The sequence below is a fragment of the Gastrolobium bilobum genome, unplaced genomic scaffold (genome assembly GCF_033153095.1).
Source record: "Gastrolobium bilobum isolate Gb01-03AN ecotype WA unplaced genomic scaffold, APGP_CSIRO_Gbil_v1 utg714, whole genome shotgun sequence".
In the NCBI taxonomy this organism is placed as follows: Eukaryota; Viridiplantae; Streptophyta; class Magnoliopsida; order Fabales; family Fabaceae; genus Gastrolobium; species Gastrolobium bilobum.
Window position 1 is genome coordinate 340,011 of NW_026899261.1, and position 14,113 is coordinate 354,123.

At 31.8% G+C, this 14,113-nt stretch overlaps 2 protein-coding genes and 1 non-coding gene across 3 annotated transcripts; 2 read left to right on the forward strand and 1 right to left on the reverse strand.

The window, feature by feature from the left end:
* Positions 1 to 6,431: 6,431 nt before the first annotated feature.
* LOC133288862 (precursor of CEP14) lies at positions 6,432 to 6,809 on the reverse strand. Its single transcript, XM_061486684.1, has one exon. It carries the CDS (start codon positions 6,723 to 6,725, stop codon positions 6,432 to 6,434), a length of 294 nt encoding a protein of 97 aa, XP_061342668.1. The 5' UTR covers positions 6,726 to 6,809.
* A 5,036-nt stretch (positions 6,810 to 11,845) lies between these two features.
* Positions 11,846 to 11,917, forward strand: TRNAG-UCC (transfer RNA glycine (anticodon UCC)). Its single transcript has one exon. It is a non-coding gene; the product is annotated as a tRNA-Gly (tRNA).
* Positions 11,918 to 12,027: 110 nt separating this feature from the next.
* Positions 12,028 to 13,859, forward strand: LOC133288878 (pentatricopeptide repeat-containing protein At5g59600-like). Its single transcript, XM_061486699.1, has one exon. It carries the CDS (start codon positions 12,028 to 12,030, stop codon positions 13,678 to 13,680), a length of 1,653 nt encoding a protein of 550 aa, XP_061342683.1. The 3' UTR covers positions 13,681 to 13,859.
* The last annotated feature ends 254 nt before the right edge of the window (positions 13,860 to 14,113 follow it).

A 14,113-nucleotide genomic window follows, 5' to 3' on the forward strand; every position in this document is an offset into this window, starting at 1 on the left:
TAATTAAATTAAAACAGAATTTTTAAACTTATTTTTAATTTTTAATAATTTAGAAAATAAATTTAGAATTAATAAAGCTAGAAATTGGTTTTAAGTTTTTAATAAAAAAACGTAGTTAGGATTCAACTTCTCCAATGGTTTCTTAACGATCTTGCCTATACTTACGATTACATTCAAGATCAGATTATTAATATCTCTTTCTATGGTTGATTAAATCACAATTCCTTGGTAATTCAATCCTTTATTCTAATCCATAGCCTAATCCCTTAGTACTTTTTCATAAAATAAGCATTAACGCAAGATCATATAAATTCATAAGTCTATCCCTAGATTATATAAATTCCAGCAATCAACCAATCGGAATCGATACATCAACATCCCTATTGTCATGCACGACTCTAATGCTCATTCAAGACTGGCCAGATCATAAATAAGACTAGGAATAAATTGCAGATTGATTGCATAACTTAAATCAAGAATATAAATCATAATAAAAGCAAACAACGTTCAAGAACCCATTGGTTCCGTCTCGCCCTAACTACTTAAAGAAATTTAGCTATGCATAATTATAAAAACAGAATTAAAAGATACTGGAAAATAAATAAAGTTCATGATGAAACTTGATTAATGAAGACGATCAATGATGCAAATTGCTTCCTTCTATCCCCTCTGTCAATGTTCCTCTTCCGCCACAGCTTTCGTTTCGTCTCTGACTTCTTTCTTTCTTCGCGTTCCGGAATTCTCAACGAAACCTTCGTCGCGTTGTATTTAAATAGATAAAATGAGCTTTAATTTCTGGACCAGCTCGATCGCTGAGGAGCTCGTTGAAGCGAGCTCCTCAGCGAGAGTTTTTCTTCTCCTTGCTCACTCGAGCCAGCAGTGGAGCGAGCTTTGACCGAATATTTTATATTTATTTATTTTCGTATTTTTCTTTATATTCAACCGATGCCAACTGCCTCTTCATCCTTATCAGGTTAGTAATTTGTTATTCTAGTCTGAAACAATCTAAAACAACAACAAAGATTAGGATCTTATCTATTTTTTTGACAATTTACTATCTTTTAATATTTTATTTAATTAATACTATATTTTTAATTATTTTAATTATTATTTGAACTATTTTTAATATTAAAAGCATAGTATATTTGACAGGATCCTGGTCATGACATATTTTACTGTCTAAGAACCGTCCCATGATAGAAAGCATTTTCTTGCCATTTGAAGCATCATAAGAAGGAGTGGAATCTGAACTTGCAGCCCCAAATTAAAAATATTCTGTGATGGTTCTTCAGCATGCGTTTCCCACTAGGCTACATTCATACGGAAAGGGTTTGAGTATATCAACCAGCTACCCCAGACGTATATAGAGAAGTGTTTAACAGTGCTTTAGAAAATAAAATTATCTCTCGTATACATAAAAATGGTGGAATCTATGTTTTCCAGCTCTCTACTTTTGAAATGAGTCTTGTATACTTTTATGCACGTAAGAAATAATTTTATCTTATATAATAGAGAAAAATGTATTTAATGTTATATTTTAGGTAATTTTGTCTAATGTTTAGCAAAATGATATCGTTTTGGGATTAAGAAATTAGAATGATAAAGACTATTATAACTTGAAATAAATTAAAATTATAAATATACCATATTTTTTGTTTCAAAATGACATTAGACAAAATTGTCTAAAGTAATTTTTTTAAAAATGAACCCTATATAATATTAGAAAGTGTAAAATTTGATAAAACAAACAATTATTTATGCTTTACTCACTTATGATTGGGCACAAAGGTAATCATGAGTCTTTTTTAGTGCTTTTACAGAGGAGTCTAAATTGAGAGACTACCTACTGGTGCTGGTTTAAGTAGTTCTTGGAGAATTTTGTGAAAGATGCTGCTGAAGTATTTTCCAAAGTATCTTTCACACTAAGATACTAAAGTTTTCTATTTTTTATTTTTGATCACTCACGCATGTCATTTGAACCGCAAGAGACGTGTTGGTGTTGGTCACTCCAAACTGTATTTGTTCCATGGATGTTATCTTAAAATTTTTACTGCAAACAAACTACAAAATAGCTAGCAAGGGAACCAAATGGTTGTAGCTCATTTGGTGCATGGAAGCTGAGTAGGTGGAGGTGAGGGCATGTGTTCGAACCTCCCCAGTACCACCTTTGGGAAGGGTTTAAAACTTTAATCCTGGACCCGCCCCGAATCGGACTAATCGCGAAGCGATGAGCCGATGAAATATTTCCAAAAAAAAAAAGCTAGCAAGGGACGATTCTTATTTTAGGCTGATAATAGATGTTCGTTAAGGGAAAAGTGCTTGTGCTGTACTGGAAGATAAAAATATTTCTTATAATCCCAAAATAATATCATTTTATGATTTAGGAAATAAAAATGAAAGATATTTTGAAAATTTTATTTTGCTATTATATCATGAATTTTAATGTAGTCATAAAATCACATCTTTCAGCCTCCTTCAATTAACCCAGCAACACTATTCAAAATGAATTTTTTCATTAAAAAAAATTATCTTTGAAAAACTAGAGCTCTTTAACCCCTTCAGGTTTTTTTTTTTTTTTTTTTTACTTTTGAGTGTATCCCTTTAATTTTATTTCATTCTTTTTTAATTTTTGAGGGTATCCCTTTAATTTTATTTCATTGCAATAGTGTTCTTTTTTCTGACTTTATATTCCTTCCAACATATCAATAGCCAAACCCACCCACGAAAAAATCAAACATTATGAGTGACTGCATTGCACAACACATTTGGACACAATACAATGGTACGCCGCCATGGCCCATCTCATGTAAAACATGATGCTTACCCCCGCGAACGCTTCCTGGTTTAACGAAAACATGTTGGGCATGTATTGTTTCTTCTTTGAAGGAGTATTATTTAAATTGTGAGTTTACGTTATTTATAAATAAATAGAAAATTAAAATTTTAAGATAAGTTTTTTTTTTTTCCCTATTGGTTTTTTATACATTCTTTGTATTTGCATTCTTTTATTTTAATGCGATTAATCAGACAAAGATTGAGTTTGACGAGACTATTTTATGTAAAAGTACCGCCACAGGAATAGAGATAATCTATTGTATCCTAGGAAGCAATTGTCCATGAATCTTGAGCATCATAAAGATGAGAAAATTACCTTAAGACACAGTTTAAACTGGACCTTAATTCTTCCTTGTTGCATTCATATATGTTCGTACTATAAATTTTATTTGTGTTATTTTATGTTTCAATTTCTTACGTGTATTTCATAGAACTGTGTGTATTATTAAAGCGATTTTTCTAACATAAATTATCTCATCTCAATGATTTTAAAATCACTTTTCTAACAAAAACATTCAGTAAACTTATACATGATTGAGGTCCAATCCAACATCAATATTCAGCGTTCTCAGAGATTCCCATAAAACAAGTTCACATATTGGATGGACAAGTATTCCATCATTTGTAGGTATATCTCCTATAAATTCACTTTACTTCTCTTATGGATTCTAACCATTTCCAAAGCTCATAAATATGTTCTCATCATAAGAAAGCTTGCTAACAAACTGTGTTTCTCTCTGCCTTGTATAAAGAGAAAGTTCTTTTAGTACAAAACAAGCTAATGGAAACATGCACATCATACCAAACTATCTTAGCTATGCCTACGTGGCTTGAATGCGCTACTCAAGCTTGAGTCATTAGAAGAAGAAAAAAATAGCGGGTAGAAATTTTTTTTTTGCATGTGAAAAATATGTAAAATTTGTAAGTCATTGGTCTAAAATTTTAATTATTTTATTTATTTCTCATTTCATTTTATGTTGTTCGGTGCAATATATACATTTTCTTCCCCCATATTCATTTGTTAGTCTAGTTCAGTTAATTACATGTTGTGGATCTCTATCATTTAGAGACAACCACAAACACAAGGTAGACAAATTGATTTTTGTGTTCAGCATTTTGCAAATGCATGACGGTTTCGTGGAGCCCCTGTTGTTGGTTTAAAAGGGGCAAATTCACAATAGCAACTCGTGGGCAATCACATTTCTTTCCGTTCACATCATCAATTTTCCTATATACATAATGAGAAATATTACTCTCATTTCACATGAGACATCTTATCTCATTTTCTCTCACTTTGATTTTCGCACCTCACCTTTTTTTTTTTTCCTTCTTTTTTCTTACAATGGTAGGACCCACCCATTTTCTCTCTACAACATAAGATAATTATCTTATGTAAAAGAAGATTAATAAAACCCATACATAATTTGATCATCAAGTCACTTTTCCTAGGGATGCCATGCCCCGAACATTGAAAACGTATAGTTTTATTTTATTTTATTTTACACCATTAAAAAATTCTTCGTAGTTATATAAACAATGATAATTTCATTTATTTAAATAAGATCAATACAATATTCAAATTATTGATATTAGTATTTATTTCTCTAATATAATTTATTTTCACCGCCAAAAGAGCAATGTATATCATTACTATTTGATAAATGTACAACTGTTATATATTATTAATTGAAAGATATGAATAGTAAACTTAATGACTAAACTATAAAATTTTTAAGATTGAGCACAATTATATATACATAAGCTATTTATTATTGAAGGAATGTCTGTCGATCTGTTAATTAAATTTTATCCAATAAAATTTTCTATGCAAGAACAAACTGAAAGACCATAATCTTAATATGAAAAAACATGTAAAATTCAAAATTTGAAGACTTTAGATCTGCTAAAGACCTTTGCAGAGGATTGATGAAAATATAGACCGTAAAACATGTAGAACATAATATTCTTTGTTTAATTGCTAAAGAAAAAATTCTGCCAACCCCCGAAGTTTGTCCTAATCAAGAAGCAGTGTTTTCCATAATCCATAACTAGTGTGGGCTTGTAATTAACATCGAAATTGCATATTTTTATAATCAAATAATTGGACATTATCATGTAGCCGCAATAATTTAAACTCAAGTTTGAACTTCATATCGAAAGTTGCCGAATTTGGGTAACTGTTCTTTTTTTTTTCCTATGCTAGGCATACGTGCAAGCCAAGTTCTAGGCCTCTGTTTTGGTGTTCTCTGTTTCAATAAGATTGTGCCTAGTCTTTAAAACAGTGAGAATTGAGTAAATAGAATTGGACATAACTTCCTAGCCTCGTAGGAGATTTTATGCCGTGCTAATTGTTGTGAGTTTAATTTGGTTGTTAGAAAAGAAAATAGGAAAAGCAAATGAAATAAAAAAGAACCCAATATTCGTTGTCATGCCCGTCAAAAAGCTGGATTGTTTATCTAGTGGAATATAAGATTAAACAAAGACGTGACTCAATTAAACTCAGACTGTACAAATCTTATTTAGATCTTTGAAAACCCTAGACTTGAAAGGGATTGAAGATTGAGAAAAAAACATGAAACTTCTTGATTCCCGAGCATGCATAATGTGTGCTTGGAGAAAATATACGTCGTTGAAGACTTTGCAGTGAGCTCAATTTTTTTTATTCAAGCACGTAACCTCAATAGAAAAGGACAATTTCGTTTGGAGAAAATAAAAACGAAAAACTCAATAAGTCAATGAATAGCAGCTCACGTTTACCATTGTGACGTGAAGTTCACAACCCATTTCTTATATATTTTTTATTCTAATAATGCTAATAAAAAAATTAAGGTGCAAGTCACAAGCTGCAATTCAGAAGCCAACGACATGAGACGGTGATCCCTTTTTGAACAACCCATCTTCATGAAAAGTAACAAACAAACAGTTGGTTACTGGTTAGGTTTAAGTTATATATCTTAGGACGCGTTTTCCGTCTTTCTTGCGCATTTGTTTCGCGAAAATGCAATCCAAGTGGCAGACCACTACTTTTTATTTAGTATACTAGAACCATATCCAACGCCAAATTTTCCTCGTTCTTTAAAATTGAAGATCTCACCTACTTTTTAGTCATAAAGTTGTACCATGGAAAGAATTTCCAAGGGGCACTTATACAAGTTTACTCCACATTCTATTGTCTAATTTGTAATCAGATTATCTCATGGCTTCCCAAGTTTCCAACCCTTCAATTTCTTCAAATGGGCAAACTCTACGTATTCCCAAAGGCACAAAAGGTATTATTCTAATTAAGAGCATGTTAATGTAAAACTTTTATACATACCAAAACAGAAGTTGATCATGTAGAAGACAAAACTGTCACTCTGTATATATTTTTCCATCAATAACGATAAATCTAAAAGGGATAGCAGATAATCCGAAAAACAGAGGCATATCTATATATATACTAGTATTACTATATTTATACAGTTAAAACTTTATCCCTAAATTGCTGCTAATCTCTTCAACCATACAAAGAATCTTATAAGAATATCACAAAACTGAACAAATAAAAAAATGGGTTGTCATCTGATGAAGGAACAAATTAACAATGAAGAAGATAATCAATGACCAGCACCAGGGCTGGGAACAGATCGCAGAAGAACTCGTTCAGTGCTTATGAGATGACGCGCAATGAGCTTCTCATCAACCTCGATAGAATGGCCTTTCTTGCTGGGTGTAGAAGGTGGCACGGTACCCTTGGGAAGAGAACTGAGAAACAAACTGTCCCTTGAAGATGGGTCAACCTTGTTGCTGTGCTTGCCTGCACCAAGATGAAGCTTTCTTCCTTCTAGACATGAACACATAGATGCAAAGAGAACCAAGAATAGAACCAGAAAAGTGCCAAAGCGAGCCATGGGAGCTGCAACAATTAAGGAGTGACAGGACAGGAAATGAAGTATGTGGCTGTGTTGTTTGGTGTTTGTGTGTTGGAATAAGGTTATGACTTATGAGAGTTAGTGAGTTTGTGAGGGCAAAGACATGTTATTTATAATAACATAAAATGGGCAGAGAGAGAGAGCTTGGAGATCAAGTTTTCTAAGGTATGCAGTGGCCAAGTCAATAGGAAGATTTGTGGGGTATGAAAAAAGAGAATTACTTGGAAAGGAAATAGAATAGTGGGAAAGGTAGGTTGGTATTCAACAAAAGTCGTGTTAGTCAGAGTCCGAGTAATGTGTGGTTTAATTTCATATTTCCAAAAAAGCCACCATTTGCCGCGTAGGGGGCTCAGTTAGGTGGTGCTGAGCTAAGCCGCCGGCCACCCCTTTTTGGTAATTTCCTTTAACTTTCATTTTCCTGACACCGTCAAGGATCCACTCTAATTAATGCATCGTCCTAAATTGGATGATTCTGCTTTGCATACCCATTTACCTCTTGCTTGTGCTTTTCTGTTGAGAGAATAATCAAAATAGTCGGCATGCGTGAATCTGTGAATGTGATATGGTTAATTATTTAACAATTGACTTGATTCATAATTTATTTATTCTTAATTGAAAATTTGAATAAAGAAGTTAGAAATATGGGTTAATTGTTCATAAAATATTAAGTAAATCAATTTATCATATGATAAATATCTTATACACACCAAATTAAAATATTTTCAAAACATTTTTTTAGACTTTTTTTTTTTTCCTTTCCATTAATTCTTTATTGGCCTTAGCTTAGCTTCTATTTTCACGTGACTTTGGTCCCCTTAATACTTTTTTAAATTTATTGATTTCCTGTGCAATTAAAAAATAATTTAGTCCCTCTCACTGTAGTATTTTTTGCTTTTCCCATAACCATTTCAACCTAGCTTCACCCATGCACTTCTACATATTTAACTAATTAAAGAGGATGGTTAGACTTTGGAAGCAATCACTGCAGACGCAAATTTAAGTGTGTTTTCACCTGCAACACCTTCCAATTATATTATTCATTTGAATGCCGGTATTATCTTGTTTGTTATTTAACTATGTTGTGGGCTTTTGTTCCTGAATGGTCTTGCTACCTTAAAGAATAATTGAAGAGAGTGTTTCATTAAGGTTAAGCTGATAAGGGGTGACATTGAAGGTAATTAAAGCACATTAAGGAAAATAAAAGTATAAAGGGATGTGACAAATTATTATATAGTAATTTGACTTTTGGTAAAGACATTGACATGTATATGACGAAATAATTTATGGATTTTATAATTCTCATTCAACATGAGAATTCAAATTTTTCTACACACTCTTCGATTTTTGTGCTGACATGAGTCCTACATATAATTTTTTCTAACACATGGGTCCCACATGCTTTTTATATCTACAATATAAGATTTGGATTCTCATTCAACATGAGAATTATAAAACTCAAAATTTATAGCTGAGTTTCTTGCAAATTTCTAACTAATCCGGGTTGTCTGGTTTTTTTTATCGACCCTTTCAATTATGTGTGACATGATCATGACACTATACCTCTAGTTATATGCGGTCATGATTTACGTGAATGAATATACATTTTGAAGGGATTAACATTTTTTCTACCACACACACGAGTTATTTTTTACAATTCCAAACATTTTGAGATTTAAAAAAAAAAATACAGAATATTTTTTAAATAATCTATATGTTTTTCTTAAATATCAAAATAATACCGTTTTAGAGGTTTTAGAGTTGTTGGAGATAATTTTAAGCCTCTTATATTTTAAAATGAATTAACCAATAAATAATAATAATAATTATACATGATATATACTTTGACTGTAAAGAATTAATATGAAACGGTACAGAAAAAAATAATTTAATATAATAAGTAATGAGACTCACTAGTCACTACAGACGTGGATGACTACGATTTCTAACAACCCTGAGACTAGGAAACAGAATCGTTTCATTATTGAAGGTTTATGCCGGGACTAGGAAACAGAAATTAAGGAGTTGACTTAACTGTCCTTCTGTTAGATTAAACAATTTTTTAATCAGCAACAGCTTCATTATGGGGAAAAGGAACGTAAACACGAGTAATTCTGCATAAATGTTACTTTGAGCTAAATTTAGTGGAAATTAATTTCGTCTTGTCATAAAAAGAAGTGCAGTTATATATAAACATGGGAATGGGGTTGTTAGTGTTATATATTTACATGGGAATGAGAGAAAAAATTGAAATTTTTTTTTGTCAAATAAATTAGTCTTTTGAGAATATTTTAGTAATTTAAGATTATTAAATTTAATAAAAAATAGAATGGAAAATATTAACTTTAATGAAAAAATAAAAAATATGAATTTAGTTTTGATGAAGATAAAAAACCAGACTTTATTATTAATTTTATTCATTAACTTTTGATTATTAAATTGTATGCTAAAATATGTTAAGATATTTTATTCATTAAATAATAAAAATAGTACAAATAAAATAATTTAAAAATAACATGTAAATAAAAAAAAGATAATGTTAGTCATAAAATACATTTTACTGTATCTATTAAATAAATTAGTTTATAAAATTATCTTATTCAATATAAAATAATTTTCCATTAGTAATAAAAACTGATTTTTATTGAACAGGTCATGTTTAATTTTTTAAATTAAAATTTATATTTTAAATTAATTTAACCTACTAATTAAATAATTTAAAAATAATACCCTCTCATTTATTTATTTAATTTAAAGACAAACTATTTTTTCTTTTTTAAAAAAAAAAATCAGACAAATCATTTTATTTGAATTTAAAATGGGAATCAGTTTTACACGAGCAAAGAAAAGTCAGCAACGCCTCTTACAATAAGACCTCATGAATCATGCTCATATCAAGGGCAACAAAAACCAACATTTAAATAGTACTCTTGAATAATTGACTATGACCCATATATATCACTATCCTTTATAATTCAATGTAAGAGTATTTGATAGCTCTTTTTTTGTTTGGATACAGAGTATTTGATAGCTTCATCTATCTATCGGACCTTTATAACTCAATATTTAAATATGACCCATATATTGTATTACAAGAACAGGACAAGCTCAGAGCCATTAGGGTTTTATCAGTGGTGATCAACTAAAATAATTTTTACAAAGTTATACGTTTAAATTTCATAGTCAAGTACCCCAACATTCTTAAGCAATTATCATATAAATCGCATGCAGATAGCGTTTGCTTAACATATCAGATCAATTATGCATTATCACAAGCATATTTTTGGGCATATTTTGACGTAATTCTAGCTTCCAGCTCATGAGAATTAAAAGTTAATTAATGATAAGAAATGGTCATGAAAAGGCACTTCACTGCTAGGGATTGTAATTTAACTTTTCAATTTTTTAGAATCAAACAAAATAGAAGTGTACTTTAATTTTTTCATGTAGAAAGAAAATCCTCAAAATATCTCCTAGTTTAATGTTTTTTTTTTTAATTTCACGTTTTAGGTGGTGTTTACTGTTTAGTTTGTATGTATTTTGACTGATTTATTTTTTCAGTTTAGTCAAAAGTAAGTCACCATGAAATTAGAAAATTTACAAAGGTATTTCTTCTTCTTCTTCTTCTAAATCTGAAATAACTGGCATCACAAGAATTTTAATTTTATAACAATGTATCTTTTCATATATCACACGTTCGACTACTATTTATCAAATTTTTTTTATGTTACGCTGACTTATTTGTAATAGATTACAAGTATGAGTTAAGAGGGAAGTGCATGAGTTGACCTAATGATCGATCATTACAAATATTTAAAGTTTGCTTTATTTTGCTACGATTTATTATAAGAGAAAATTATTCAAATAATAGAATTATGAAAGAAGATAGGTTACAGTTACACCATTCGTTGGATAATTTAAATATTGGACCAAGACCCTCACGCATACAAACATTTTTCGACATATTTTCAGAGAAAAGAATAGGGAGCAAGTTAGATACTGTTGACTTCTAAAATGCTAACATGACGTTTGGAAGATGGAAAGAAAGGAAAGAGATTCACGCACCGTGTTCTTGAATTGGATTACAGCGGAGGCCATATTAAAATATGTATATAAAAAAGAACTAATAAAGAGAAGAAGCTGCTGGGAAGAATGCATACACAAAGGCCTTGAATCATTCACCCATGTCAACACCTCAGGTGTTTGCGTTACGACATTTACCTAATTACCTCCTCCTTTTGGCCGAAGCACTCTGCCTTGTCTAGTTTGGCATCGTAAAGTTCCAACAATAGAGACACTTGCTACCATAATATGACTAGAAATTACAAATATATAATCATTCTTTACTTGGTGTACATTTCATGATTTCTATAACTATTTAGAGAGTTTTTTATCTTCTTCTTCTTCATTTTAGGTGTCGCTTTGAAATACGGGGGGATGTGTTCACAATCTATTTCTCGATACGGCCTTTTTATTTTTTTGGTAATCTCGATACGGTATTTAATTGCAATGAAGTCACACATGTGTTGAAATTTCTCAGTAATTGTTGAGTGTTGACACCAATTTAATTATCTTGCAACAACTTATACAGAAAACAAGGTTTTTTTATTTATTTATAAAATTATAGCAGCAGATTCATTGTATCTTATATATATATATATATAAAGTTATTGAGTTGACTGTATAATAAACTTATTCTAATTTAAATGATCATGTATGACAACAATATTATGCCATTTGTTTAACAGAAAAACATTTATCATGTTGTGACTATTCAATTTGCATGTAAAACTTTTTTTTTTTTTAATAAATATGGATTCATCACTAATTGAACCACAATATGAAAAAAATAAGAAAATCAAAACTCTTAATTAAACTCTGCATTCAAACATTACTTTTGCACGAGACAATAAACAAGAGAGAGAAAGTGAGATGAGGACAGAAAAAATAAAATTGATGGTTCCCACATGTTTATTGTGTCTGCTGCAAATCTGTTTTGAGTGCAGTAACATAAGAAATCTAAACCCGTTTAACTATACTTACTCTGTTTGTGTGGGACATAGAGACAAGAATTTAAATTATCTAGGCACAAATCGCATCAAGCGTTTGTAGTCCAACGGTTAGGATAATTGCCTTCCAAGCAATAGACCCGGGTTCGACTCCCGGCAAACGCAGTTTTTTATTTTTTGATAATTTGCACACATTAAAAATGCAATTTTCTTTCTGACATGTTACGATTGTTAAATGGAGTTGGCTAGATACATGAATATAACATCATCGGAAAATGAAAAATTGGTCATTTTCTTCACAATTGAGATGGTCCCCATATGATTTTGCTTTGAGCCTGCAAAAATGCTTGAAAACAAAAGCCTTGAGACCCGGCATGCAGGTCCATGCCATGTTGCTAACGAGTGGAATGAACATGAACATCTTGTCTTTAAGTTCAAAGCTAGTTGGGATGTATGCTAGTTGTGCGGACCTGAAATCAGCAAGGCTTTTGTTTCAAAATATTGAACAACCTAATGTTTTTGCATTCAATTGGATGGTTTTGGGTTTGGCATATAATGGGTACTATGATGATGCATTGTTGTACTTTCGTTGGATGCGTGAGATTGGGCACATGGGTAATAAGTTCACCTTTTCCACTGTTCTTAAAGCCTGTGTTGGTTTAATGGATGTAAACAAGGGGAGACAGGTTCATGCAATGATATTTGAAATGGGTTTTCATAATGAAGTCTCCGTTGCCAATGCTCTGATAGATATGTATGGAAAATGTGGAGGCCTTTCTCATGCTCGTCGTGTGTTTGATAGAATGCCTGATAGAGATGTTGCCTCATGGACATCAATGATTTCTGGGTTTTGTAACATAGGGAAAATTGAGCAAGCGCTGGTGTTTTTTGAGAGGATGAAGTTGGAAGGATTAGAGCCAAATTATTTCACATGGAATGCTATAATCTCTGCATATGCTCGTTCAAGAGATAGTAACAAAGCTTTTGCTTTCATAGAGAGAATGAAAAAAGAAGGTTTTGTTCTTGATCTGGTTGCATGGAATGCATTAATTTCTGGCTTCGTACAAAATGATCTAGTCAGGGAAGCATTTAAGTTGTTTCAGCAGATGCTACTTTCAAGGATTGAACCCAATCAAGTAACTATTGCAGCGCTGCTTCCTGCATGTGGATCAACAGGTTCTATTAAAGGGGGAAGAGAAATTCATGGATTTATATGTCGGAAGGGGTTTGATGTCAATGTTTTCATTGCAAGTGCTCTAATTGACATGTATTCAAAGTGTGGGAGCTCAAAAGATGCTCGAAATGTATTTGACAAGATTCCATGTAAGAATGTTGCATCATGGAATGCAATGATTGATTGCTATGGGAAGTGCGGCATGGTTGATTCCTCCATGGAGCTGTTTAAAAAAATGTACGAAGAAGGACTGCAGCCAAATGAAGTTACTTTTACATGTATTCTTTCAGCATGCAGCCATAGTGGTTCAGTGCAAAAAGGTTTAGAGATATTCATATCAATGAAAGAATGTTATGGGATTGAGATAAGCATGCAGCACTATGCTTGTGTTGTTGATCTCTTATGTCGTTCAGGAAAGACAGTAGAAGCATATGAATTTCTCAAGGCCATGCCAATACAAGTCACAGAGTCTATTGCCGGAGCTTTTCTACATGCGTGCAGAGTCCATGGGAGAAGAGATTTGGCTAAAATGATGGCAGAGGAAATAATGAGAATGCAGTTCAAAGGACCAGGTGGCTTTGTTACTCTATCAAATATTTATGCTGCTGATGGTGACTGGGAAGAGGTTGGGAATGTAAGGAAGGAGATGAAGGAGAGAAATGTCCATAAGTGGCCTGGTTCTAGTTGGCTTGAAAAGCAAAGTGAGATTCTTGAAGGGAAGAAAGATAAAGTTGGGAACAATATGGCCAGTTGATTGTATAAGTGACATTATATAATATGATTGGTCATTTAGTCTTTCACATTAGCTGCAAATATATCACTAAGTCTGATGTGGGTTTGGAGTTTATATATTTCTACAGGAAGAGCTACTCAACTCATTTTGGGTTCATCTACTAATTCTTTACTAACTTTTTTTATACAAGTAACCGAAGTTTCGAGAATTTTTGGTTGATGTATATTTTCCAGATTTTAACTGCTTATGGTGTACTTCATAAATCTTGATAGATTTTGTTTACCCCTTCTCATGAGGGCGAATGACCCTTCTGCAAAAACTCTCTATTTGTTGGACAAATAACAAAAGAGTGCTCTGTGGTGCTTCAGTACTTAAAGGCTTTTTAGAACCAACTAGATCATGACTTTCTGAACTAGTTTGGGGACTGAGGAGAATGGCCATGGTAAATTGCTAT

Bases quoted from the DNA above. Each gene is read 5' to 3' on its own strand.
- LOC133288862 (XM_061486684.1), bottom strand. From the start codon at position 6,725: ATGGCTCGCTTTGGCACTTTTCTGGTTCTATTCTTGGTTCTCTTTGCA.
- LOC133288878 (XM_061486699.1), top strand. From the start codon at position 12,028: ATGAAAAATTGGTCATTTTCTTCACAATTGAGATGGTCCCCATATGAT.